At 37.2% G+C, this 26362-nt stretch overlaps 1 protein-coding gene and 1 long non-coding RNA gene across 7 annotated transcripts; one reads left to right on the plus strand and one right to left on the minus strand.

Moving 5' to 3' along the window:
- The first annotated feature begins 5279 nt into the window (after positions 1-5279).
- Positions 5280-10072, plus strand: LOC110886869 (F-box/LRR-repeat protein At5g63520). 3 transcript variants are annotated; one of them, XM_022134735.2, is made up of 10 exons: positions 5280-5658; positions 5752-5883; positions 5998-6096; positions 6187-6288; positions 7410-7511; positions 7600-7642; positions 7733-7861; positions 7966-8144; positions 8927-9048; positions 9513-10072. In XM_022134735.2, the coding sequence occupies exons 1-10, from the start codon at positions 5461-5463 to the stop codon at positions 9934-9936; spliced, it is 1530 nt and encodes a 509-aa protein (XP_021990427.1). In that variant the 5' UTR covers positions 5280-5460; the 3' UTR covers positions 9937-10072. The 3 variants fall into 3 exon arrangements, with proteins under 3 accessions (XP_021990427.1, XP_035834740.1, XP_035834741.1); XM_035978847.1 differs by having other exon boundaries at positions 5489-5658; positions 5762-5883; positions 9513-10040; XM_035978848.1 differs by having other exon boundaries at positions 5489-5658; positions 5765-5883; positions 9513-10040.
- Positions 10073-21287: 11215 nt separating this feature from the next.
- On the minus strand, positions 21288-25884 carry LOC110883711. 4 transcript variants are annotated; one of them, XR_004870063.1, is made up of 8 exons: positions 25457-25883; positions 24824-25052; positions 24604-24658; positions 22980-24515; positions 22864-22904; positions 22338-22454; positions 21766-21885; positions 21288-21677 (listed from the first exon to the last, which is right to left on the minus strand). It is a non-coding gene; the product is annotated as an uncharacterized LOC110883711 (long non-coding RNA). The 4 variants fall into 4 exon arrangements; XR_004870064.1 differs by having other exon boundaries at positions 24604-25052; positions 25503-25884; XR_002560583.2 differs by having other exon boundaries at positions 21288-21674; positions 24604-25052; positions 25457-25884.
- Positions 25885-26362: the final 478 nt, after the last annotated feature.

Below are 26362 nucleotides of genomic sequence, written 5' to 3' on the forward strand. Positions count from 1 at the left end.
AACCAACCAAAATAAAAGTAGCAAAGCAACAATAAAAAATTTAAAGCCATAAAACATGTCACACCCCGGTTTCCACGTGTTTCACCGGTGGGCCCGATGGGGGATTACCGTGACGTAGTTGGCAACGATATAGTCAAACCTCTGCAGGGTGGTTCGAAGGTTCACCCATTTGTGGTTCTTCAGGCAACGGCGGAAAATGACTCGCACTCGAGTGGCGAGGGGTGCTAAAGTGGAATTCCCCTCCTCGGGTGGACATCCGTGCGCCTGATCTCCTACGCCTTGGCGGATCTGGAGGTGCTTGTTGAACTGGTGGCGGTGGAGGCGGTGGCGTAACTGCCACGAAACGCGAATCCTCGGAAGGATCCTGATGCTGTTGCTGCTGGTGAGGTGACGAATGGTGAGAGGGTGTAAAGTACCACTCGCACTGGTTAAACCTCGCCTGAAAACTGTCGGGACCCTGATAGGGTGTTCCATGAAAGGATGACCCATCAGAGATCTCGATAGGATGGTTGGGGGTACCTCTTGCAGGCTCGACGGGATCTGTATCCTCGTCCATATCCATCGCGTTGTCTTCGGAAAAGTGATCCTCTGGTCCTAAAGGGTTATAACCTATTGGTTCTTGGACATAATCAGCCGGGTTGAACTGGCCTTGGAAGAAAGGAGTAGGATCGCCATAGCAACGGTGCGAAACAGATCGCTGGAGAGGTATAAACGAAGGTTGAGGATTACTGGGCTCGTTCTCCGAATTTGGTCCAAAAGAGTGACGGTATGAAGGTGTCGAACTGTGTGAGGTAGACCGTCTTGCAGGCTCAAAGAGGTTCCTTCTACGCCTCTGAGGTTCTTCACTCCTTGTGCTGGAAGGAGCTCGCATGTTTGAAGGTCCGGCCTCGTGATCATTGTGAGTAGTGATCGGCCCTTTGCCTCTTCCTCCCCTTCTAATAGCTGGTGGCATAATTCTTGCTTTCAAAACCTTTAAATCAACAATATACAATAAAAGACAAACTGGAATAACAATTCGAATTTGTCCTATGTTCTTGTATAGACTCGAGTATGTGCAATTGTGTCATTGAGATTAAACACATAAGGATAGTGTTTAATTCACTCAACGTTGGCTCTGATACCAACCTGTCACACCCCGGTTTCCACGTGTTTCACCGGTGGGCCCGGTGGGGGATTACCGTGACGTAGTTGGCAACGATATAGTCAAACCACACAATATTTAAATGCACAGCGGAAGCATAAAGATAGATTATATTTCAACCATCGATTTTAATATCCAAGTATCACGAATAGTCGAAATAAATCCACAGGGGATCAAAATAAAATAGAAAAAAATATTGTTCAACAGATAACGGCATCCCAAGCTTGCGAGACTCTAACGATGCTAAGGAGTGGCCAGCCTATTACGTGTAGAACCTGCATTTAATCTTTTTTGGGAAAATACGTTAGTTTACACTGGTAAATACATTCAACCGACACTTTTGTAAAATGTTTAATAAAATTGAGTTGAATGCACAAGGCACAAACTCTTTATAACTTGGGATAATTTATAAATTAAATCTTGTAAAAGAATTACATGTTCACTATGCGTTCGGTCGCCCGGGTCGTGCCGGGTTTAAGGTTAATTTACACACCACATAGCATAAAACCGTGGCGGGAAAACCAACGGTTATACCTTTATAAATATGGAAACATTGTCGGGTGTACGCCTACACCCGCGTGTCAAGGTCGTGGCCATTTCGTAAAATGCTGCCAAGGATATCCGGGACATGGTCATTAAGCTCCCAAAGACGTAAAGCCAACAAAACCAATTTTTAAACGGGTCACATTGATAATACCCAACTACTAATGAGTTGGGGTCAATCGCCCAACCAAGCGGTATTTTAAATACCGTAACCCAAGCCCGTATAACGGAAAATAAGTTAAAAGTATTTACCTGAGCAAGTAATAACCTCAATAAATAAATGCAAGTATCTTTTACTGATCTCCTATTCTAGAACAAAGGTTTACAACAACCTATTAGAATCCTAACGTGTCTTTAATTTAGCCTTAGCTTAGACCGGTCAGTTTCAAAGGATAAATACGGTTTAATCGCGTGAAAGGCGAAAACAGGGAGTGGCATGTGATTTGGACCCAACAAGTTTGAAGACTTGTTTTATATGGGTAATATAAACACATTCTGGATTTTGAGGTAAAAACGATAAGGTTTGACCCGTTTCGGCTAGTTTCTGTAAACTAGTTACATAAACCGAACCGTACGCGCAAATGGCGTAACGGGTAACCGTAAGAATCCTACACATGTTTCCTAAGTTAATATGCTCTAAAGAGGTTGTGGTATCAGTAGGATACCTTCCATAATGCCCGTAACGAGTTTAAATCCAATATATGCCCCGTAGGGGTATTTTGGTCATTTTAAAGATTATAAAAGAGGTTTTTGAGTTCTACAGGAAATCTAAGTTTTCAAAACAGTTTATAAAGTCCAAAATACTCTATTTATTATTTAAAATCAGTAGCAACTGGAATCGGGTCAAAATACCATGTAGAACTCAAGTTATGTACGAAAAGGGTATATTCGGTATTTACCGAATCGATGCCATAACCGCAGGTTATGAGCAGGTTAAAAATAATTAAAAATCTTTAAAAATCTCAAAATATTATTTTACATCAGTGTGTAAAAGGTTTGGTGTCGAAATTTGGGTTTAGATAGGCTTTATGCTAATTGCGCCGTTTAATTACTAAAGTTTCCGTAATTGCGCTATTTAGCATAACTCCTATTATAGACATTGGATTGACGTGAAATTTTAGGGACATGCTTAGAAATCAGTAACTAAGGTTATTGTCCTTACACATATCCAAAATTCTCGTTTTAAAGTAAAAAGGGCGTTATGGTCAACTTTTAAGCTTTTAACGGAAATGTGCGAAAGACTCGGACAAACAACGAACCGGTCACAGAGGGTTATACCATCATGTAACCTGGTCCTAAGAGAGTCCTAAGGCATATCTAAAGCATACCATAACGGGTCAGAACTGAAGTCAAAGCAAAAGTCAAAGTTTTGCGACTTTCGGTTCCGAACCGGGTCAAAACAGTAAATGGTTGGATCAAACAAGCTTAGACTAGTTAATATACTTATTATCATGTTGTATGAGTGTTAAAACAGGTTACACGCCATCTACATTACTGATTGTGCATAAAATCGCAAATTAGCATTCTGTTGACTTTTTCTAAGCAAGTTTGACTCGACATTTGGACTAGTTAGAGTGGGAATCAGAGGGTGCCCTTTTAGGGGTTTAATGCCCACATAATTACCAGCATATAACTACCTTTGATTCGACAAACCACTGGACCATTTGTGATTTATCGTTAAGTCAATCGTTAATTACGACGGATTGACTTTTAAGCTATAACTATGCATAAACTTAACTAAGAAGGGTGGAGCATACTCACAAGAGTCCTATGCACGACCAGGGATGAGTATTGAAGGCTCTTGAGCTCCAGAAGTGATCAAGAAAGCAGTTGAAGGTGTGAAGAACAATGTTGCTACTTATGGTCCTTTTATACTAGTTTAGGATGCATAAGATCATCACAACGAGGCCTACAAGTGTTCTTGGATGATCAACAACTGTCCCTGAGTGTTAGGGGACGTTTAGGGGGCGCCCATGCTCTTAATAATGGGCTATAAGTCGGTTAAAACACTCAACAATGCTTCTGTCTGCATTATTTGCATCTGGGGCATTGACGCGTCCCGCGTAAGAGTTCACTTAACTTTTACGCGGGTCGCCAGAATCCCTTCTGACAAGCCCATATCTTTCTGATGCTCGCGACCCGCGTAAAGTCTTTGGTATCTTTAACGCGGCCCGCCTGAAACCTAATTTTCAAGATTTTCAAATCTTTTGTAATTATTGTCCTGGCCTTTCAGTTTCGAAGGGGTAACTTTGCATTTTGGGCCTCGTTAATTTACGTATAAGGGCCTCGTGACTTTTACCCGCGCCGTTAAGCCCCCGGTTAGTTTAATACTACCCGAAAAAGTCCTAACTTTCCATGTTGACGCTTTTAACTCCTCGCATACGAATTCGATCATAACTTTCTCGTTTTAAAACGGAACTTTGCGAAATTTATATCGTATATTCTAGTGAGCGTAATTTACTGTTACAAAGCCCCGGGTTCGTTAAAGGGTCACTCAGAGATATAACTTAAACATGTTGGCACATTTAACCCCTGTGGTTTGTAATCTCTCACATTCTTCCACATATCGTCCCGTACGATCCATGATTTATTCGTTTGAAGGTACGAGCATCATTTAGGGTTACTGTACAGTATATTTATCCCTTGTTGACATTTTTAAACCCTCGAATTCACATACTTTCAATGTTTGTCAACTTTAGTCCTTTATTTAGTATTTAATACCACGTGTAAACTTATGACACGTGTCAATACATTATTGGACGCAAAATTTTGAGGTGTTACAAAACAAACTCTAGATAAAACTTTTACAACCATCGTGTTAACAATTAAAACAAATATCTTCAAACTTCATTCGATCTTCATCCTCTCAATTTTCTCATAAACATCTAAATGAAACCAATTGTTAGCAATTAAAAAAATAAACGAATAATGCATCTACTGTATTTGCTTCACGTGAATAGATTGATCACTAATGCATCTACTGTATTTACCAAGCGATATACTATTTATATACACATATACAATTTGATCAACATTGATTTCATTATTTTTGTTCAATTTTTATTTTCACATACAGAAAACTATATGTATCAGAAAGCAAACATCTAGAAAGAAAATATATGCAATCATAAAATAAGGTCATGTAGAATAGCGTACCTGTATTTGCAGGGTGTTGATGGAAATGAACTTGTATGGTAGCAATTAGGGTTAGGGTTGAGAGATGGAGAAGAATTAGAAGATGAAAGATGAGATTGTGGAATGAATATAAGATGAGCGAATAAAAATTAGGATGGTCGTATGATGTTGAAAAGCCCATTAATAAAATAGGGTTTTAAATATTTATAATCCCAACTGGTTCTAGCGGTTCTTTAACCGGAACCGTGGTTTTAACTGGAACCGAATCGGGAACCGTTTTTACCCAAATTTAAGAACCGGAACCAGACCCTATATACAAAAATACGGTTTAGATCTAGCGTCTAGCGGTTCCGGTTGGGTTCCCTGATTCTGGCGGTCTGAATACTCATCCCTACAGATAGAGAGTATAATAACTATGCATGAAGTTCACAATTAAAAAAAACGGAGCTTCCATCTTCGATGGCGGATCAAGGAGATTTCGTGAATCACTCCCAAATCACTCAATTTCCTCCATTACATCTGTTGCCATATTTAGCAGTGAAAGAAATCTTGTAGCTTATATTACTCAATCTTGTATTATGTTTGTAAATACATTCAAATTACACTCTTGATGATAATAACAACCACCGTTAAACACTGAAATGGCGTCGCCGCATAGCGGAATCGCTGCAGCTATTGATATCATCGGCGAAGACCTTCTGCAGAGCATCGTGTCTAGACTTCCGGCAACCTCCTTCGCCTCCGCCGCTTGCGTCAGCCGCTCATGGAACCTCCTTTGTGAACGCGTCCTTTCTCGTCCCAAGCTCTCCTCCGCATGCTCCGTCAATCCTTCTCTCCAGGTTACTTTTATTCAAACCCTAACTTTTACATTAATCACAAATTATACTCCAAATCATGTTATTGGACATGTTTTAAGCCCTAATTATGATCAGGATGCTGTAGAAGAGGTGGTGAATAAAGTACTATCAGAGCCGATTCGTCCTCACTTTGCCATTGCTTCTATTGCTGGTCTTTTCGGCTTTGATTTGGATGAGGAAGACGTTCTGGAAGAGGCTCGCCACCTCGTATGTTGTTTCCACTACAAAGTTCATTTCGTAAAATTTATATTTAGATCAATGTGAAGCATTAATTTAACAACCTAAAAAGTAATAAATTATTTATACATGAATGACTTGCAGATTAGTAGAAAATTAGGTTCACAAGTTCCGGTTATTACTAATGATGCTTCTTGTTTTGGAATAATTGGAAGGGATGCACTTTCTGATGAAGTCAAAGAGGTTGTCTCGGGTGTCTCTGTTATTTTGATTGCTAATTTACCGCTTGTTATTCTTTGGCGTTGAGAAAGTAATGAATTGAATAATTTGCAGATTCCGTTTAAACTTGATGATGGTGCTGATATAATCATGTTGACTGTTGGATATCTACCGGGGATGAAAGTCACAACAATCCCACTTCTTGAGCAAAACAAGGTAATATACTAATATATATATATATATATATAGAGAGAGAGAGAGAGAGAGAAAAAGTGTATCGTACAATTGGCCTTAACGTACATTACGTACGTGATTAGAAATCGCATGTTATACAAACCTGGACATGTGTAAATTCGCATGGCTGATAAACTCGGACTCCCCAAAATTACAAAATCGCATGTTATACACAAATCATGTACGAAACGTACGAGATTCAGTATCAACATGCGTAAAAAGGCTTATAACATGCGAGTTTGGTATTTTGAGCAGTGGCGGACTCACCTTGTAGGGTGGGTGGGCGGCCGCACCCCTTGAAAAAAAAAAATTAGTGGTATTTTTCGCTAAAAATCCCGACCGCACCCCTTGGAAATTTTTGTCCGCACCCCTTGAAAAATTCCGACCGCACCCATTGGAAAATTCCGACCGCACCCCTTAGAAAAAATGTTAGGAATTTATATAAAAAAAATATGAACATGGATTGTTTATGTAAACAAGTTAGCCCACTAACCCTTTTAATAAAATTTAAATTCAATCTATCAAGACCAATACCTTAATACCCATTCAAGCCCAACCCAAGTACTAGTTTTGTTTAATAAAATTAGTCCACATAATAAAAAAAACCCAAATCGTTGCCACTTGCCAGCGACTCCCGCCCTCCGTCTGCCTCACTTCAGCGGCCAGCGACAGCATAGTTCTGGCCGGCGACTACAAAATTCCGGCTGCAAACTGTTTGTGTTTACTTGTTCTACATGACCCGACCCGATCCGACCCGCTATGAACTTTTTTTTTATATAGCTAGGGGTCTAAAATCTTTAAAAAATTTCCGCACCCCCAGGAAAAAAATCCTGGGTCCGCCACTGATTTTGAGTAACATGCGATTTTTTTTTTATTTTTATAACATGCGAATATTTTTTTATAAACATGCGATTTTTTTTAAATGCGATCTTCTGATTTTACAACATGCGACCCTTTGTTATAACTTGCAAGTTTGACAGTGCGTACGCTCGTACGGTAAGGCAAAATGTAGGATACACTTTCACTATATATATATTTATATTGCTTTAGTTGGTACTTTGTTAAAACTTTCTTGTTTATAAGTTTGTGTATTCGTGTATCAGGAACCAGAAATGTTCATGATTGACAAATTTGTAACGGACATTAGGGAGTTCTCAACTTCTGTTTCAGGGTGTAACTCCCCTGCTGCCATAATGATGTACTGTGTAAGTCTTTCATCATGTTATTTGTGCATATGTCAACAATTATCGTAATTTTGTTGCATTTTCGATGCTCACTAGAGTTTGTTTACAGGATAACTACTATACAGGCATGATGGATGTTGTCGAAAAGATGGGTTAGCATTGCTTAAGAAACACTTCACTTTGTTATGCTGACTTAATTATATGTATTTTTCTTTTATTATTATTATTATTTTTTTTTGTAGATTGTGCCATTCCACCAGAAACTGTCATTGTTGGTGATTATTTCTCTGAGTTCCGATACACCAACGAGACTGATAATGCTTTTGCTGCTGTTGCCTTGGTATTTGCAGTGGACATGAATAAACCTCCTGGTAACTTCAAAATCAATTTTCCTTTTGTGTTTTAATTTTTTATCAATTGCAACTAAAGGTTGGTTCCATCCAGTTATGAAAAGTTGTTAATATATTTTGAGCAGGTATAGGAGAAACTCAATTTCATGCTGTAGTGTCAAGTGGATTGTCACCTGTAGGCCCCACATACACGACAACATCAGTTAATGAGGACATTAACAATGCACCTTTGATCGCTGCAAGAAGAGAAGGGTCGCATGAGAATATTGATGGTCAAATTGTGTTGAATCAAGTTTACGATGAAGTATGTCATTCTTTATCTTTAGTTAATACTCTGGCTATTTTATTATAACTAAAATATTAGAGGCAGTTGCATATGAAACCCTTTAAAAGTTCAAACTATTATAAGTGACTTTCTTCATCTTTAGTTAATACTCAGGGCGTCAGGCTATTTTAACTACTCCCTCCGTCCCACTAAATGTGTCTTATTTTGAATTTTCAAAGTCTTTATTTATAAACTTTGACCTTAAATAATTTTAGTTGTGTTAGATAATACTTGATGAAAGTTATTTGATTTGAGTGTGATTTACAAGTGTTTTTATCGGGTTAATTTTCATCAAGTTTTATATAACACAAAAATATGTAATTAAAGTCAAAGTTTATAAATAAAGACTTTGAAAATTCAAAATAGGACACTTTTAGTGGGACGGAGGTAGTAATATATTAGGGGCAGTTGCATATAATTCCTTTTAAAAGTTCAAAATTTCATATATATCCAGTTTTACTAATTATTTGATGAATATTAAGACCTTTTACCACATTATTTGGCATTTTTCTCTGGGCAATTAAGCATCAGACTCCCAAAAACTATATTTAAGGGAGTCTAACACCGTTACATGGTCCAGAAGACCATGTTGACTTTTTCGCTGACATATGGCTCTATGGTGGTTTTGGCATGGCATATTATATTATATTAGGTTTTGAATAGAATATGACTAAACTATGTTAGTATGTTAGATTTTCTTGCAATTTGCCTTCTATTAAGTCCAAGGTCTTCGACTTTTAATTGTTCATAAATAATGACAGCTAAGAAGAGATCGTATTCAGTCTCGCGAATTGTACATTGGGGTAACAAAAAGAAGAAAATACTCCATTGGTCAAGAAAATGTCGGATGTATGACGTCTCTTGCATTCCATAGAGTTCTTGAGTAAGACACTATCTTCTTTTTCTTGTTGTATAATATCGTCTTTTGCTTGGAGCGATTTCTTATATTATAACTTATAGTTTAGAAGTCAAATTATCCTAGTAGGTGATGGGTTGGGGGCTGGCCGTCGAAGTAGGCATATTTGGGTTAACCTGAAACACTACTTGTACAAAAAAAATATTTTTCTTTAAGTAACTAGCTTGTTTACCCGCAGGCTAGGGAATTGAAGAAGTTAAGTTTAATGGTCAAACAACAATATACGACTGTTAAGTAATAAAATGTTATATTAACAAATAGAAAATTATCTCACAAAGTTGATAAATGTTTATGTCATGATTATTTTTGTTTATTATTTTATTAATGCTTAGGAGGTTTTATGTATAAAAGATATACTTCTGGCGATTTTGTTACCCATTTGACCCGTTCTCATTTTTGGCAAGAGTTTTTGGTTTTACTATTTTATGCAGGAGTCGCCAGCAGTGTCTTTTGGTTTTTGGTGAGGGCATCAAAATTGGAGATACATTCCATTTTTACTACCCGGATTCTACTGCCGCTATATCTTCAGTCGCCGCTGTCTCTAGCCATCTGAGATCTTTCAATAGAGGGAGCAACAACGCCACTGGCGGTGATAAGCAGGATGTGTTCGGTGGTCTTATATTCAGTTGTTGTGGTGAGGAGTTCTTTGGCCAACCAAACATTAACATCTCACCGTTTGTGGACAACTTTCCCGGTGTGACACTTGGGGGGACATTTTGTAGCGTGGTATTTGGACGTGGCGTTTTAACCCCGTGTGTTAAAGAATCCCAAGAACAAAAGGCGGTGCAATGTTGCATGCATACTAAAGGTGTTGTCTATTTAATCATGTCTTACACTCCATCCAAAAGGATTTAATGGTGGTTTGATGGGATAGAAAGGATATACATTCAACTAGATAATGGTGGTTTTTTTCTGGTTGCTTGAATTTATGTCTTATAGGATGTATGTTTTTGTGTTCTTATTATAGGGTTTACTGGTTGTTCTTCTGTCATGAGATTTAAGTGTTGACATGTGGTTTCATCCTTGTAAAATGTCAACTTCTAATGTCATACATAAGGGCACCCTTAATCACAAATTAATATACACTAAAACATTACCTATTATAAAAATTACCAAAATTAGCAACACTTTGTTGCATAAAGAAGTTGTACATTATCCTTAGGGAGGTTTTCAAAAAAAAATATGAATGTTACACTTTTAACCCAACACTACTTTGATTTTTTTTACTTTTAAGTCAAAAGTTTTTAATTTTTCCAATTTAACTTCACATTTTTTTCACTTTCAACTTTGGCCCCTATACGTTTCATATCTCGCAAAATTTTTGTTTTACGTTTTGTTATAAATTTTGCGAGTTAACATGGCGTAATGTTCATGTGTAGTTCAACGTCTTTATGTTCTGTTTTACGCTTCGTTCTAAATTTTGCAAGCCAACTAACGTAATGTGCATGTGTGGTTCAACATTTTTATGTTGCCTATTTTTTCCCGTTTGATAGGTTCGTCGCAACACGCATGTCCTAAATCGACTTAGTTCATATTAACACACCGCAACTTAAGTGTTGGTGGTTGCTGACGGTATTGTGACATTTGGCTATTTGTCACGCTTAGTTTACATATAGAAAGTTTTACTTTATTTCACTGAACAAATATATATATATATATATATATATATATATATACACACACACACACATATATATATGCACGTAAAAATAGGTTTTTTTAAATAAAGGAGGTGTGAGGGTGAACTCGAAACAAATTATTTTTAGTAAAAAAAGTAATAGCTTAAATACGTTTGTAAAATCGTGCCAGGTATCCTCAATGCCACACAACCAACAACAAAAGAGCTCGTAAAATAAAATTAAAAAGTGTTGGGAGTAGGGATGCAAACGAGTCGAGCGGCTCGTGAGCTACTCGAGAAAAAGTTTGAAACAAGTCAAGCCTTATCGAGCTCGAGCTTTAAAATAAAGCTCATTTATTTATCGAGCCCTAGCTCGAGCTTAACATGTGAAGCTCGTCGAGTCTTAGACTGTTAGTGTAAACGAGCCGAGCCGATTCGGGCTTATTTAAACTTGTTTACGAGCCAACTCCGAACTTAAATATAAGTTTACTTAGTAAACGAGCCCGAGTCCAAGCTTTATTTATCGAGCTCGTGAATCTAAAATGTCTATTATTTATATTAACTAGTTTTTTGCTGCCCACGCGTTGCGGCGGGACCCAATGACTACAAAAGGCGTGTCAGCAAAGACAAACAGATACCGAATATCAAAACATAAATAAAATGACATGGTAAGGATAGTCACTCCGTCATAAAAAAACGATTTTAAATAACCTAATATATAATAATAGGACTCACACGCCCTACACGTTGGAAATTCGGTTGTTTTCAGTTCAGTTATTACGGTGCTAACACGTTAAAATATGGATGAGCTCGGTACCGGTAACGGCAGTGAAAGTACCGATCCAGAAAATCATCGAAATTAGGTACCGGCATCTAAAATGCTCGGTACAATACGGTATGGTATTTGAAGGTAAAAATCAATAAATACAGGCATGGTTGCAAAAGTCGCTAGGTGCTCCCTAGTCGGTCGACCGGGGAGTTGAGAGTACTCGACATAGGCGGAGAGTACTCGGGGAGTACTCGGACATGCTAAATTATAAAGAAATTAGTTTTCGATAATTAAATATTGTCTAATAACATAAATTTACTAGTATTTATAACAAATACGTGAAAATGATATTCATTATTTAATATGATAGTCATATAAATTATGTCTTATTATTTTTTAAGTCAAACTCGGCCTGAATTGACCTACTAGATCCGATTTTGGCCGAGTTTGACCGCGTTTGATCGATTCCGAGTAATTAGGCGGAGTTAGAGAAAGTCGCGTCGGCAGCCTACCTTGTAGCGACTACTCGGGGAGTACTCGGCCTTGGAAACCTTGTTTTACAACCATGAATACAGGTATGGTGCTAGACCGGTGTCGAACCGAAAGTAATGATTCTGAAAACGCCAATAGGTGGGTACCAAATTGGTACCGAAAATGATTTGGTATAGTAAATTTGGTACCGGTACGATACCGGTTCGTTTACAGGATTTGATAAGATTTGCTCATCAATATTCTAAATATTCAAGTTAATTTTACATGCTACAATTCATTTATTACAGAAAAAGACAAAAAAGAAAGCAAAATAAGTTGTTGTGTATATAAAACCTCATTCAAACGAAATACAGTTTACTTACTGCGTGTATGAAAAGTAATCTAAACGAAAAGTAATCTAAACGGTGCAATTATTTGCATTGCTGCGTTGCTACAGGATTTGATGAGCTCGTTACCAACGGGTAACGAAAATACTGGTACCGAAATCCCCAAAAGTGGGTACCGGTACCGAATATACCTAGTTTGGCACGGTTCGGTACAGGTCGGTATTGGTACGGCATCGGTATTTGAGGGTAAAAACCGGTGAATACCTGTGCGGAACCGGTACCAAAAATATATCGATTTGGTAAATTTGAGACCGGTACCTATACACAATACCACTTGCTACTTGCATTGCTGCGTTGCTGCAGGATTTGATGAGCTCGTTACCGACCGCTACCGCAAAATACTGGTACCGAAATCCCCAAAAGTGGGCACCGGTACCGAATATACCGAGTATGGCACGGTTCGGTACAGGTCGGTATTGGTACGACACCTGTATTTGAGGGTAAAAACCGGTAAATACCTGTGCGGAACCGGTACCAAAAATACACCGGTATGGTAAATTTGATACCGGTACGTATACACAATACCACTTGCTCATCTCTTAATCATATATGAATTTTAAATAATTCTAATCTAATTCTAATATGAATTTAATAATGTAATTGTAATATTAATTTAATAATAAATCCATTCTAATATTAATTTAATAATAAATATACTGTTCATTCTGTTTAATTAATCATATATGAATTTTAAATAATTCTAATCTAATTCTAATATAAATTTAATAATGTAATTGTAATATTAATTTAATGATAAATCCATTCTAATATTAATTTAATAATAAATATACTGTTCATTCTGTTTAATTTTTATCATATATGAATTTTTTTATATATTAATAAACAGATAATGAATGAGTCGAGTTCGAGCCTTGAAAACAAAGCTCGAATAGAGCTTTGAAAACAAAGCTCGAATCAAGTCTGATCAAGCTTGAGCTCAAGCCAGGTCAAGCTTGAGCTCGAGTCTGGTTGAGCTTGGGCTTGACTCGGCTCTGTTTATACCGTACTTGGGATACAAGTGAACCAATACTTAATAAATTTTAATTTTACATTCAATATATCCGAGTGACACTCATCTAATGTTTTAAAAACAGGTTTTTTTGTCATACCGGGTTGGGATCTAAAATGGTTCAACCGGTTGAATCAGGTTGTATCGGCGGTTGAACCGTGTTACTAGTTAACCCGATAAATTCCATAAAATACAAATTCATCTAAAAACAATACAATCTCAACTAGGATTTATATAACTGGTCATAGTTTTATCTAAAAACAACTATTTTTATTGTAAACTATTAAATATTTTTATTACTTATAAACAATATTGTATTGTACAAGGTGAGTAACAATTTCAACAACGATGAAATATTAGAATAGAAGGTGCTAGGTTAATTACCAGAATACGGGAGATCAATAATACCTTAATATTATATTTTATTAAAATTAAGAATCATATATTAAGATAATTCAAACCGGTTCAATGGTTTGAACCGGTAGAACCGGTTTTACTGCCGGTACATAAGACATACCATATTCGAACTTTACCGGCCTTTATCGTACCGGACTCATGTCCGATATCCGGTTTAACCGGTATAACCGGCCGGTTCATACCGGTATTTAAAACATTGCACTCATCGACTTATTTTGCATAATATACATAATCAAAACACAAGCGACATCCATGATATTTTGACCTTGACACTATGATTTAAACAAATTAGAGAAGGTGTGGCATGGTTGATATGGTGGCTTTGCAAACGGGTGGGTGTAGTTCGGCGACAATGTGTGTCGCAATAGCCATAACATATGGTGTTTAGATGTCGATGATGAATGTTGTAGAAGGCGCTAGGCGCTAGTCGGGCGGTGAGGTACAGCCTAGGGATTAATCGGGATTAATCAGGATTAATCGGGATTAATCGGAATGGGATTTTTGTATGTATTTTTTCAAAATTATATATATACCCAATAATATAAAAATAATACTTCAAATAAGTTTCAGATAGTATGGTTCGATTTTGACCGATTTTGACCGCCTAGGACCGATTTTGACCGACTAATATTGTCCGATTAATCCGATTTTTGACCACCTAGGACCGATTTTGACCGCCTAGGACCGATTTTTGACCATGACCGATTGACCGCCTAGCTCAAAATTAGGCAGTAAGTGACCGCCTAGCGCCTAGGCGCCGATTAATCGGCCGCCTAGGCCGATTTCGGCAACAGTGCTAGTGTTTTTTTGGTGGTTGCTAATGGCGACAAAGCTAGTGTTTTTTATCGGCCATGGTTTCACAAAAAACACAAAGATTGAAAGCAAGGAAGTGGAGAATAGAGTGTTGAGGGAGAAAAACAGAAAATGAAAGGGTTCTTATTATATTAGGTCGCTTATAAATCTTGATGCCACATGAACAAATAGTCAACTACAAAAAATATGAAAACAATATGATCAAGGGACGTGGACATAGTAGGTTACGAAAATGATAAGATAAATAATTAATATATCATAATATGTGAAAAATTGAGAAACAAACATTAATATATTTGGGCAAGACTATAACAATTATGGGGTTTGTCTTAGGTTCAAAAGTGCGGTGAAGTAAAACCCGCTTAGTTCAAGGATTGAACTAGCGATCTTCATCCATTCGCGTAGTCTCCCATCATCACCAGGTGCCCCGCAGAAAATAATGAGAAGAGCAAGAATTGAACCTGGGTCTCTTAAAACACCAAGTCTCTCCCTTATCACTCAATCACAACCTCATTGGCATGCAGCGATACGATTGTTTGAACCGTCTCATGTTAGTTTGGTCTACCCACTTCCTAGCCGGATTTCCACATATATTCAAACATACCTACTATCGGTAAATTTATTTATTTTTTGAAACACAATAAAACCCATATGGAGAAAACAAACTGTCACTTAACTACTAAATTCATAACATAAATATAAGAGTAAACTCTCATTTTGGTCCCTGAGGTTTGGTCACTTTTGCCACTTTAGTCCAAAACTCAAACCTTTTGCATCTGGGTCCCTGTGGTTTCAGTTTTATTGCCATTTTGGTCCAAAAATGAAATCAAGTCATATTTATCTTATAAAATCCTGCAATTTTGTCCTTTTCCTCAGGGGCAAATCAGGTCATATTTGTCTTATAAAATCTGGTATTTAATTATAAAAAAGAAATGACCATTTTGCTCCTGCGGAAAATGACAAAATAGCAGGATTTTATAAGACAATTATGACTTGATTTATTTTTGGACCAAAATGACAATAAAACTGAAACCACAGGGACCCAGATGCAAAAGGTTTGAGTTTTGGACTAAAGTGACAAAAGTGACCAAACCTCAGGGACCAAAATGGCAGTTTACTCTAAATATAAATATATTTCTATATCACCCCATGCAATTAAATTGAAGGAAGTGGGTGGGTTTGTGTGATAACGAGGCAATTTAAAGAGTTAATTACTATTTTCGTCCCTTTGGTTTGTCAAAAATCACTATTTCAGTCCATTAGTTTAAAAATTGCGATTTCAGTCTCTGTGGTTTCATTTTCGTAACCATTTAAGTCCACATTGTAACCATTTCAGTCCCTATACTAACAGAATAAATGGATTGAAATGGTTACGAAAGTGAAGCCACAGGGACTGAAATGGTTACGAAAGTGAAACCATAGGGACTGACATCGCAATATTTAAACTAATGGACTGAAATAGTAATTTTTGACAAACCACAGGGACGAAAACAATAATTAACTCCAATATAAATAAAATGTGATGTGTACAGATTCTCGAAAGTCATAAAGTAATAGTTTGCAACTCTTTTTCTTTTTAAGAAGAGCAAAATAAGCACATGTGTTAATCGTGTCGGGTTAATGGGTTGGCGGGTTGATGGGTTGTGGGTTGGTGGGTTGAAATGTTCAACCCGAACCCGACCCATATTATTATACGGGTCAAAGATTTCAACCCTAACCCGACCCATATAAATTTGGGTCAACCCGAACCCGACCCGTTTAACCCATATTTTTAAATGAGTCATTCATACAAGTGACGACTTATAAGCGAGTTGATGAGTTTTAAGCGGGTTATCGATAACATGTTTAATTATGTTTACGGGTGTGACAAATAAATAATATAATGTGTCAAAACTAACACTATTATAACTAACCATGTAAAATAGAAAGAAAAAAACAAAAGCAAAAATATAAAAGATTTATTTTCTAAATAGTTAAACGGGTTAATGGGTCAACCCGTTTTTATAAGGGTCAACCCGAACCTGACCCATATTTAATACGGATTAACCCGAACCCGACCCGTTTTTTAAACGGGTCATTTTAGTCGAACCAAACCTGTTTTTATCGTGTCGGGTTCGGGTCGGGTTGACGGGTCGTGTCAAGAATTGCCGCTTTACACACCCATAAAACCCAACGACACAAGAAAAGATTTATCAATTACCTACAGCCCCATACATACACCCACCCGATTTAGAAACCCATAGAGAAACTGATCCACCTATCCAAAGTCGATCCCTTCAAATATGCCAATTAGCAATACTACTAAGTGTATGCCCTTTATAAAAACTACTATACTGGTATTTTAAAGCTTCAAAAGGTCAAGAGCAGCACATACAACGAAACCACATAGTTCATGAGCAACAACATCCACTGATGGGGTACGGTACTAGATCTGACCTGAGCGGTCGGGCTTCCCGTTACTTGTTGCTTTTATATTAATTATTTATTATTGTTGCTTACTAACCCAACCGCGAGGCCCAACGCGATGTAGTTTACACTACTTTGGGTCGGGGCTTGTAGAGATAACCCCTAACTGGGCCTGGCCCATTGAGGTTAGAGGAGACCCATATCCCCTATATAAAGAGGTGTTCACCTTATTATTAGGGAGGAAGATATGGAGCTGCCACACTTTTGTTAACGGAAACAGAACAGGGGATTCTTTCCCTACCGGTCATCTCTACAGCTCCACTTTCTTGTCTTCTCCATTGCAGATCTAGGTTCAAGAGGAAGAACATGGTGTGATTCTTCACCCTCAAAGAGAAAGCGGTCCAATCATCCCGGTGGTGATTCCGTGTTTCTTCATTGGCGCCCACCGTATATGTTATACATTCGTTGATCATATCTAGTTCTCTCCTCTGCTCTTCAGATCTGTGTGCTTAAAATCACACTCTCGATTCATTTAAACTTTGAAATATTTGATGACAGTCGAATCATTGAAATTTTATACACAATATTCTATCAAAAAACTCAAGATTTGGGTTTCCCTCAAGATCTGGGCTTTCTTCGATGGAACCCGTTTTCCTGTACTAAAATGGAAATCCAGATATTACTTTTTCATCTCCATGCCTATTTCAATTATCTGATGTAGTTGAACAACATAGGCATCATTCTCAAAGATGTTTTTATCGAATAAAATTTTTCGAGAAGCATGAGGTATTCCATACGAATGAACATTTAAGCCATTTTTTTATTATTATTATTTAAAAAAATGGGGGACCATGACAGTTGTAAACATTTTTAAACAAAATGTACAACAACCATTTAAAAAAGTAATGTGCAGTAGTGGAGAAACATATAATCAATACTGCACAAAAGTATTACCCTATTGCACACAACTTTTGGGTGAGGGAAACATATCCTGACATGAGCAGAAAAAGTGTACTATGTGTTCCTCCTAACGGTACATCTTCACACCCACTATTTTGTCGTCATGCAAATTTTCGATGCGCTCCAAACATCCTCCATTAATGGTGGATAACCATCCTGCTCAAGCAACTTCTGGCCTACAATCACCATTATGAGACGCCGCGCATCAACAACCACCATGCGCGTCGGGACATATCTCTGCACCGCGCGCACGCTGACACCTCATGGGGACAACCGCACATCCTCAAAGTTGAACTGCCTCCGTTACTGCGCACATACGGCATGACTGCCCGCCACCATGCGCATGCAGATATCTCAAGGAGACGCTCGCGCATCCTCATCAGAGCATTATCCCACGTCGTCGCAGGTATCGAAGACACCAATTCGGCTAGGAAACATTACAACTTACCGCTAACATGCGGCGCGAGTAAGCTTTACACAAGGTACAACCTTTGCCTTCATCTCTATTATGTCTCAAACAAAGTACAACCTTCACCGCGCGGGGGCGAGTAAGTTCCGCATGCGCTGGACGCGCGACGCTGCACGAGCAAGTTCTGCATGCGCGGGCACGCCCCCCGCATGAGCGAGCAAGTTCCGTATGCACGGACACAGCCGCCCCCGCGCGGTCGGGCTTCCCGTTACTTGTTGCTTTTATATCAACAAAAACAAGTATACTTCAAAAGCAAGCAACAATGAGCAGCATCAACAAAAACAAAGTACCAGTAGTTTACCAAATCTACTTCAAAAGCAACAAAATAGTTTTCTTACCACATCCCACTTCATCTCTCTAATAAACAAACGGCTGCTGATCTTCAGGGGGGCCTACATCAGACTTCAGCTTCAGCTTGTGGCTGAATGTTGCAGTACCAAAAGCTTCAGGATCGACGAGTACTTCAACAAACTGGTGTACCCATGTATCAGTTGCAACCATATACCTGTAAATCAAAGCTCGCCGGAGATCGGGTGCGTTTTCCGGCTGTCGAATCTTCAAGCTCAAGCTTATTATCCCGTCAAACACTCTTAAAGAAAAGCAAGTATAAATCCTAGGTTCCATTTGGATAACGTTCTCAGGGATCCGAGATAAAAGCACATAACCTCCTTCCAGGTTACGGGCTATCTCATATAACCTTATACTTAGAAAAATTTCAGGTCGCAAATGGACATTTAGAAGGCGTCTCCTCTCTAACAAAACCAGGAAGCCTTCATTGCATTGAACAACCCTTCTATCAACACTGGTCCCGAGGATCTCTGGGGGAGGTGGCTGAAATTGATCCCAAAAGTCGTCAGCAAACATAAAACCATTTGTTTCTCTCTGTATGTGTACAACCCTTCTAGTGTGAATTGACAATGCAGATGATGACCGTTCACCATACATAACTCGCCACAACGGATGTGCGGTTTGTATAGCGGTCAAAGTGTCCACGAATCTTGAGATGTCACGGGTCAGAAAATGAAGATTCGGAAGAAGCGAATGACTCATAAGATTAAGTCTTAACCTGTCCCTGATTAAGTCTTAACCTGTCCCTGGGCCTCATCCCCTCTCTTGGAACCTCATCGTACACGTAAGTAAAGACACTCCTTAGGTTATCATCCATGTGATGGATCATTTTAATCCCTTTCTCTATAGATGCAACAACCCTCTCAACTTGAAAATCACACGAGATGTAGATTCTAGACTCCGTCCACATATTGTAGATAGTAAAGCCTTCCTCGGATCTTAGATGACGGAATACCAGAACACATTCCCAAACATCAAGGAGATCAAGTTGCATCGCACCAAAATTTAGTGGAATGATTCTCATCGGCTGATCGTCCTCTGGTATGGCTACAATGCAGTGGTAGTCATCGTCCCCATCCTCATGAAAAGCAAAGTAGGTCAAGTTCCAGATGAGGCTATGTCCTTCCCGGTTATAACTTCGCATAAAATACTCACCTGTTAAAATATTTTCAAATCGTTGAGCGGTTCTTTTCAAGCTAAAAAGGTCAAAAAAATCGAGCCTTAAGGACACATTCTCCACGATGTCATCAGGTAACGCATTCCAAGCCATGATGCTGCAAATTGATCAAACAAACTTAAATATGGAAAATAAAGCCAACAGAAAAGTTTTAAATACTTTAAAACATTCATCTCGATACACTGTATTAATTATTCACGACTGTATTTAAAAAATGTAAAAAGAGTAAGGTCTGTTTGAGAACCTTGGATCAATCAAAATAAGTCATTGTGATCAAATTTGATTAAGCCATTACAACTAACAAAATGAAATTTTAGTTAAGGAAACAACAATTTGTAAATTAAGTAATTGTTTCTAAGAAAAAATTGTATGTATTTTAAGTAAATTTAGTAATATTAATATTTTAATTAAAAGGTGAATAAATTTAGTAGTTGATTTCTCGAAATTTTCGCCTGGATGTGGACCAAGTTTCGTTATATTATATATTATATATTATATATTATTATTATTATTATTATTATTATTATTATTATGCATATATAAACACTCATTAACCAAGATTAGAGATACAGTTTGCAAAAATGTAGTGTCATTGCTTATTAATTTCAACAAACCTAGATCCATGTTTTATTTTCTCCAACAAACAATCAATTAGAGATACATTATTAACTCCACATAAATCATTTGACCTAGATCCACTAATGGTCCCCACACATCCATTATTAAAGCAACACAGTTTACACACGTTGTTTGGATTTTTACCTAATTTAACAAACAAATCATTCAAGCTATTTAACAAACAAATCATTTAGGAACGATATAAAACAATAAATGGGGAAGCATTAGATCTACTTAACAATGCACTAACCTCAGCGGCCGTCCGTGATTTTGAGCGGGAAAATGCGTGGAAGACAAAAGCGGCGTAAAAGTTGTGGATAGGGTTTTTGGAAACTGTGTTGAAGACAAAGTGGAGTATAAAGTTGGGAGAGGGAGTAAATTTCGGTTTTAGTCCCTAAGTGTTAATGGTTTTAACCCCTTTGAGTACAAAACTTAAATCTTTAACAATCTAGAGTATTGAGTCCAAATTTTGTAAATGAGAAAACAAAAATGCCCTATTTATAAAATATAATAATTTGTTTTTTGCACCACTTTGTAAAATATAACTTTCTATGAAAAACCGAAGCCCGCCTTTAGGTGAGATTATGTGTTTACACCAAAGCTGAAGTTCGACATTTTTGCGTTTTTGTACATAATATATAATAGTTAGGTTTTGTTTTGAATACAATACAATGTGGATCCCGCCGGCACTTAAAATACTCACTGTCTATATGCAAGTTCTCGGTTATAGAATGAAACTGTATATATCAAACCATAATCTTTCAATGTTATACATACATATCAAGCCACTTATTTTGGGTATAGGTACGATGATCAGCCTCTCAAAAGCATCACAAGTTAGGGATACAATTTTGATATACAAATAGTAATAAGCGTAGCATAGGAGTAGAAATTCAGTCTAGCCCAAATGAGTCATGTTTGTACATCAACATTGAGTCTAAACATAATTGAAGCCGTAGCCCGCAGAGCAAGCACCTGCTTTATTCCCAAGAACATTTTTCCTATTTCGTTTTTAGCCTCTTTTATTCCAAAGCTAATGGACCGGACCCTTGTGTGCGTCGCCGAGTATACCCATATTCGGTTCCACTATTTCTTTGCATTGATCAAGATCCTACTAGAAAGGGGAAACAAATAAAGACATGGTTAAAATCTGTGAGAGCTTTTCGCACGGATATATGCTGCAATTGAATAGTTCATCTAACCACGCCAGAATTTCACTCCCTGACTCCATTTGCTCATTATTAACTTTAGGGTCACCATACGAGTATGCCTCGTAGTTGCCCCAAACAACTCAGTTCAGTAAGAGTCGTTATCAAATCGACCTGGAAAACAACAAGATAAAGAATTCCATCACGTGTCATGGTAGAAGACGTTATCAAATCGAGTTTAGTTAAAGTTAACAGAAAATAAGCATTACATCTTAGAAAGATAGGTGAACAAGAATACTTTTTCGACCTCTTAAATCTCTTTAACTATATAATAGATTAATTAATACCATGATGATATAATTTTTTATCTTATTTTGTACATTAAAAGTTTTAATTGGCGGGTTGACTCAACCCGACCAAGCCTGTTTTGACATGTACTAAAAATCATTTTGCCACCACAGTTTTTTTTTTTTTTTTTTTTTTTTTTTTTTTTTTGGTTGAGCACTATACAAGCTTAGTAAGTTATTAGGCTAATAAGATAATTTAAGAGAGTTGACTCTCTGAATCGATCGTTAAAATTCAATTCTATTATAGTACTCTTATGGAGAGCAAAACGAGAAGCTTACCTGACGAGGACCGAATCCAAGTGCTGTAAGCTTGTCTTTCATTTCTTGAACACTCGCTTTTGACCAGTCGAATACTCTTCCCTCAGGAACAGGCTGTTGAGCATCCAACTGTCCAAACTGCCAATCAAACAACGCCCACCATACAACAAAGAAGATTTTAAACCAACAGGTGAAAGTGCACAAATCAATTGAATATGTTAGTCTGATACACTGAGAGCAAAGCTTGATTTTAAATATATATATATATATATATATATATATATTATTCTAGTTTTGGGGTGACGTGTCAATTGTTTTATCGAAAAGGTAGAACCACACATGAATTAAATGGGTTAAACAGGTCAACCAGAATAAGACATGTTGTTTATTAAACGAGTTAGAAATGAGATTAACTTGGGACTACTATCAATATGACTGATTTCTAGTAATGGTTGCAAATGTTTTGTTGATAAATTTGAAAAACTAATAATATTTTTACAAAACAAAATGTTCAATCTTTTTCGGGACAAAAAGATAACAAGCTTACCTGAACCGTATGGATCCATTCGGGCATCCAGATTTTGTAGCCTATGATAAATAAACTAACTTTACTAATTAAACAGTTTTAACAGAACTATAGAGAACTAGGCTCTAAAAATCGACCTTATTGTACGTCACATCATCATTAAGTGCTAATGTTTGTTAATACAGGTGAAACGAGCTCCGGATTTGCCTGATACATATACAACAAGTGAGATTTCTCTAAAACGGTAAGCAGCCATATCATGATGAAAAAAAAAAAACTTTATTTCATGATTTACCTTGAGAGCCGTATAGAGGGTTGACTATATACTTACCGTCAAATTAGTGAGAAAAACCAGAAGACATGACAAAAGTTTCACTGTCTGTGTGTATTCTGTTTCATGTTCTGGCACACGCATAGGTAAATGTTCTAAAGACGAATCGTAAATCATATAATAAACCAATCGTTTGGCAATTTGTTCATTGATCAGGAACAGTCAATAGTTGACCCAAACACGAGGTCCACTGATCAGGTTATCAACTTTGACCAGGTTGTTATTGATTCACAATGTATGAACTAAGTATACTTAATGCAGCAATAGGAACATATATACATATATATATATATATGTATATATCGAGAGAGAGTTTACAATCGTAACAGAAACCCGAGCTTGACTCCTGCACTTCTGGCTACCAAAATGTGGCTGATTCATGCACACCCAAAGCAAGTGCAGTCACCACTCACCAGGGCTACAGGAAGCCCATCCTTTAACAAATCAATACGGTCGGTCAACCATGGATCTGGGACATCACAATATGCAGATTATTGCTCATTTTAAGGTCCAGTGTCATCTTCATCGCGACAAATGGTAAGTATCCTTTGTATTTATTTATAGACGTTAACATACAACAAGTTGGACTGTAATATATTAATTAGGCATACAAAGCAAAGTATGTCTATTAGTTTGATCCATCTTACTTCATTCCCGGTGAGTACAAGTTATCAAATGCGATTTTTTTTTTTTTTTTAATTTCCACACAATAATGATGAATTAAAATAACATGATAGATTAAAATAACTTATATTCCAGAAACAATTACCAGATCCAAAGTATTAACATCTATAATTACACTACAAAAACTGAATAACATTTGTCACTTACAAACAACATATCCTCGCTTCCAATTCAACTAAACGCTACGGTTACAAAACTAATCAACTAAGGATGATTATTAACATATAACAGTAAAAAAAAAAAGGATTTAAAACCTGACCCAGTTTTAGCAATCTTAATAAACAACTCACGCCAAGGCTTATTAAAATTCTTACAAAACTTTGATTGATTTCACCATGGTAATAGAATAGCAGAAAACGTCTCCATGTTGAGACCGCAACCATAATCGAAACCGAGTACTAAACCTAAAACTTAAACATCATGACCTGCAATTACACATTTGATGTTACCAGTATTAATGTTTTTTGAGTGAATTCTTGAACAAGCATAATAATGTAAAGGCCTTGGAAGTAATGCTTTTACAACTCGCCCCAACAGGTTGATTCTTGGTCCTCCGCAGTCCAGCTCTGCTAAATGATCTCACACACTTTATGATTGTACACACTAAACATTCTTGCTGCTTCAGAGTTGGCAGGTGAGTTTGGGTTTCGGATCTCGACTACAATGGACAGAATAAATGATGTTATTAAAAATGCTTCAGATTTTAGTTGCAAAAAGAGTACAATAAATATGCAGAGGCCACCCACTATTCAACTTTCTTCATCAAGGCCGCCCATATATCGAAACTACTCTTCTGGCCACCTACAGTACCCGGTTACATTTATTATACATATATTCTGGCCAAATGTCTTAATTCTAGGTTTTATTAAGGATATGAGCATTTTTGTCAATATCCAATTTTCCAATTATATATAGAATAGCAATAGTCCAAGATTAGATTTAAATGAAATGAAAACAGACACATACTTGCGTGGCATAGAGAGTTATTTTGATATATAAGTTCCCGTATATGCGGGTAATGAGAATGTTATTAAAAACTGATCAATGTATTGGGAACTATGGAAGCAAGTAACTGACTGACTGCCGCTCATCAACTGAAATTGATTCTTCATTCCTTCTCAAATTCCGAATGGAGTGAAGTGACCTCTTCATTGTGATACTGGATAAACGCTACAAAGTCATGCTTCCTGGAAGGCTGACAACACATCCATCCACCAAATAGAGACGTTAACAATTAATAATTACGATTATGTTTTAGCTTTAACTACTACCACAATGACAGTCAAGCCTCTTCCCCATGGACAAATCAATCTTTCTATTCAACTTCTGTTACCCCTTTCTACTCTATCCCCGAACACCGAATCATTTCTCCCAGTGTGCTTATCTAATTTACTAGTTTTTAAGAGAGAAACAGAAAGTTGAAAATACTTATAAAAGTATTCATTCATATTGTTAATATCTGATATTCCAAACAACCTTTATTTATATCAATTTCAATTTCAATTTCAATTTCATATTACAAACCGACTGTGTTGATATGTAAAATTTCAAAGATCATACATAGGCCATGTCATGAATCATTATAGCTAGCTAGCTAACCTGAATAAATTGATGTACGAATAGAAGCAGCTTGTTGCCGGTTTACCTTCTATCTTAATGTAATTAATTAATTGATGTAAGAATAGCAGCAGCCAATTGGACTCCAATATGCATAGACTGGCCGATAGAACGTGTCGCCTTCTTCCTCACTAATCGATCACCCTTGCTTGCATCTGACTTCGCGACGGGGTTGAATCACGATTCAGTTGAAACGCATCGAAGGGTTAGGGTTACGATTCACTTCCATTGGCATTGATGATTTGAAGGATTTGACCGGAAGGGACGCCGATTCAATGCTTGCCGGTGATGGTGAGGGACCGTTTTATGTGTTGTGAAATGAAATGCAACCATTAATATTTTTCCAAACATTTTGATAATATTAAAGCTGTTAACCGTTAAATGCATGTAGGTTAGTTACCTACCATGCGTGTCGTTTCCAAGGTTCAACTTTACCAAAATTTGGTCCATCAACTACTTTAATACCCGTAGCCGACTCAGAAATTTTTTTTTCAATGGGGTCCATTTTTTTCGGTGTTTAAAATTTTTATTGATAAAACGTTAAAATTTTCTGGTCGGTCCTCGTTCAGATCAGGTTATATCGAGGTTTGAACTAGATTTGAAAAAAAAACACACATGAAAAATGGGATATACAAGGATTGAAACCATGACCTCTTTCTAGAAAAAGAGGGGGATTTACTACTACACCAACTTTCTTTTTCTTTCTATGATGTCCACCTAATTGTATACCGAATCTACTAATTTTTTAAAAACATTGGGGTCCGGGGACCCTGATCCACAACATGTGGGTCCGCCCTTGCTTCGGTTACGTTGATGTATTTATTATATAGTGAGTGACAAACAAAGCTAACCTATCAACACAACGAAATAAAATATTCTAAGGCCCGA

The sequence above is a fragment of the Helianthus annuus genome, chromosome 10 (assembly GCF_002127325.2).
Source record: "Helianthus annuus cultivar XRQ/B chromosome 10, HanXRQr2.0-SUNRISE, whole genome shotgun sequence".
NCBI classification, from domain to species: Eukaryota; Viridiplantae; Streptophyta; class Magnoliopsida; order Asterales; family Asteraceae; genus Helianthus; species Helianthus annuus.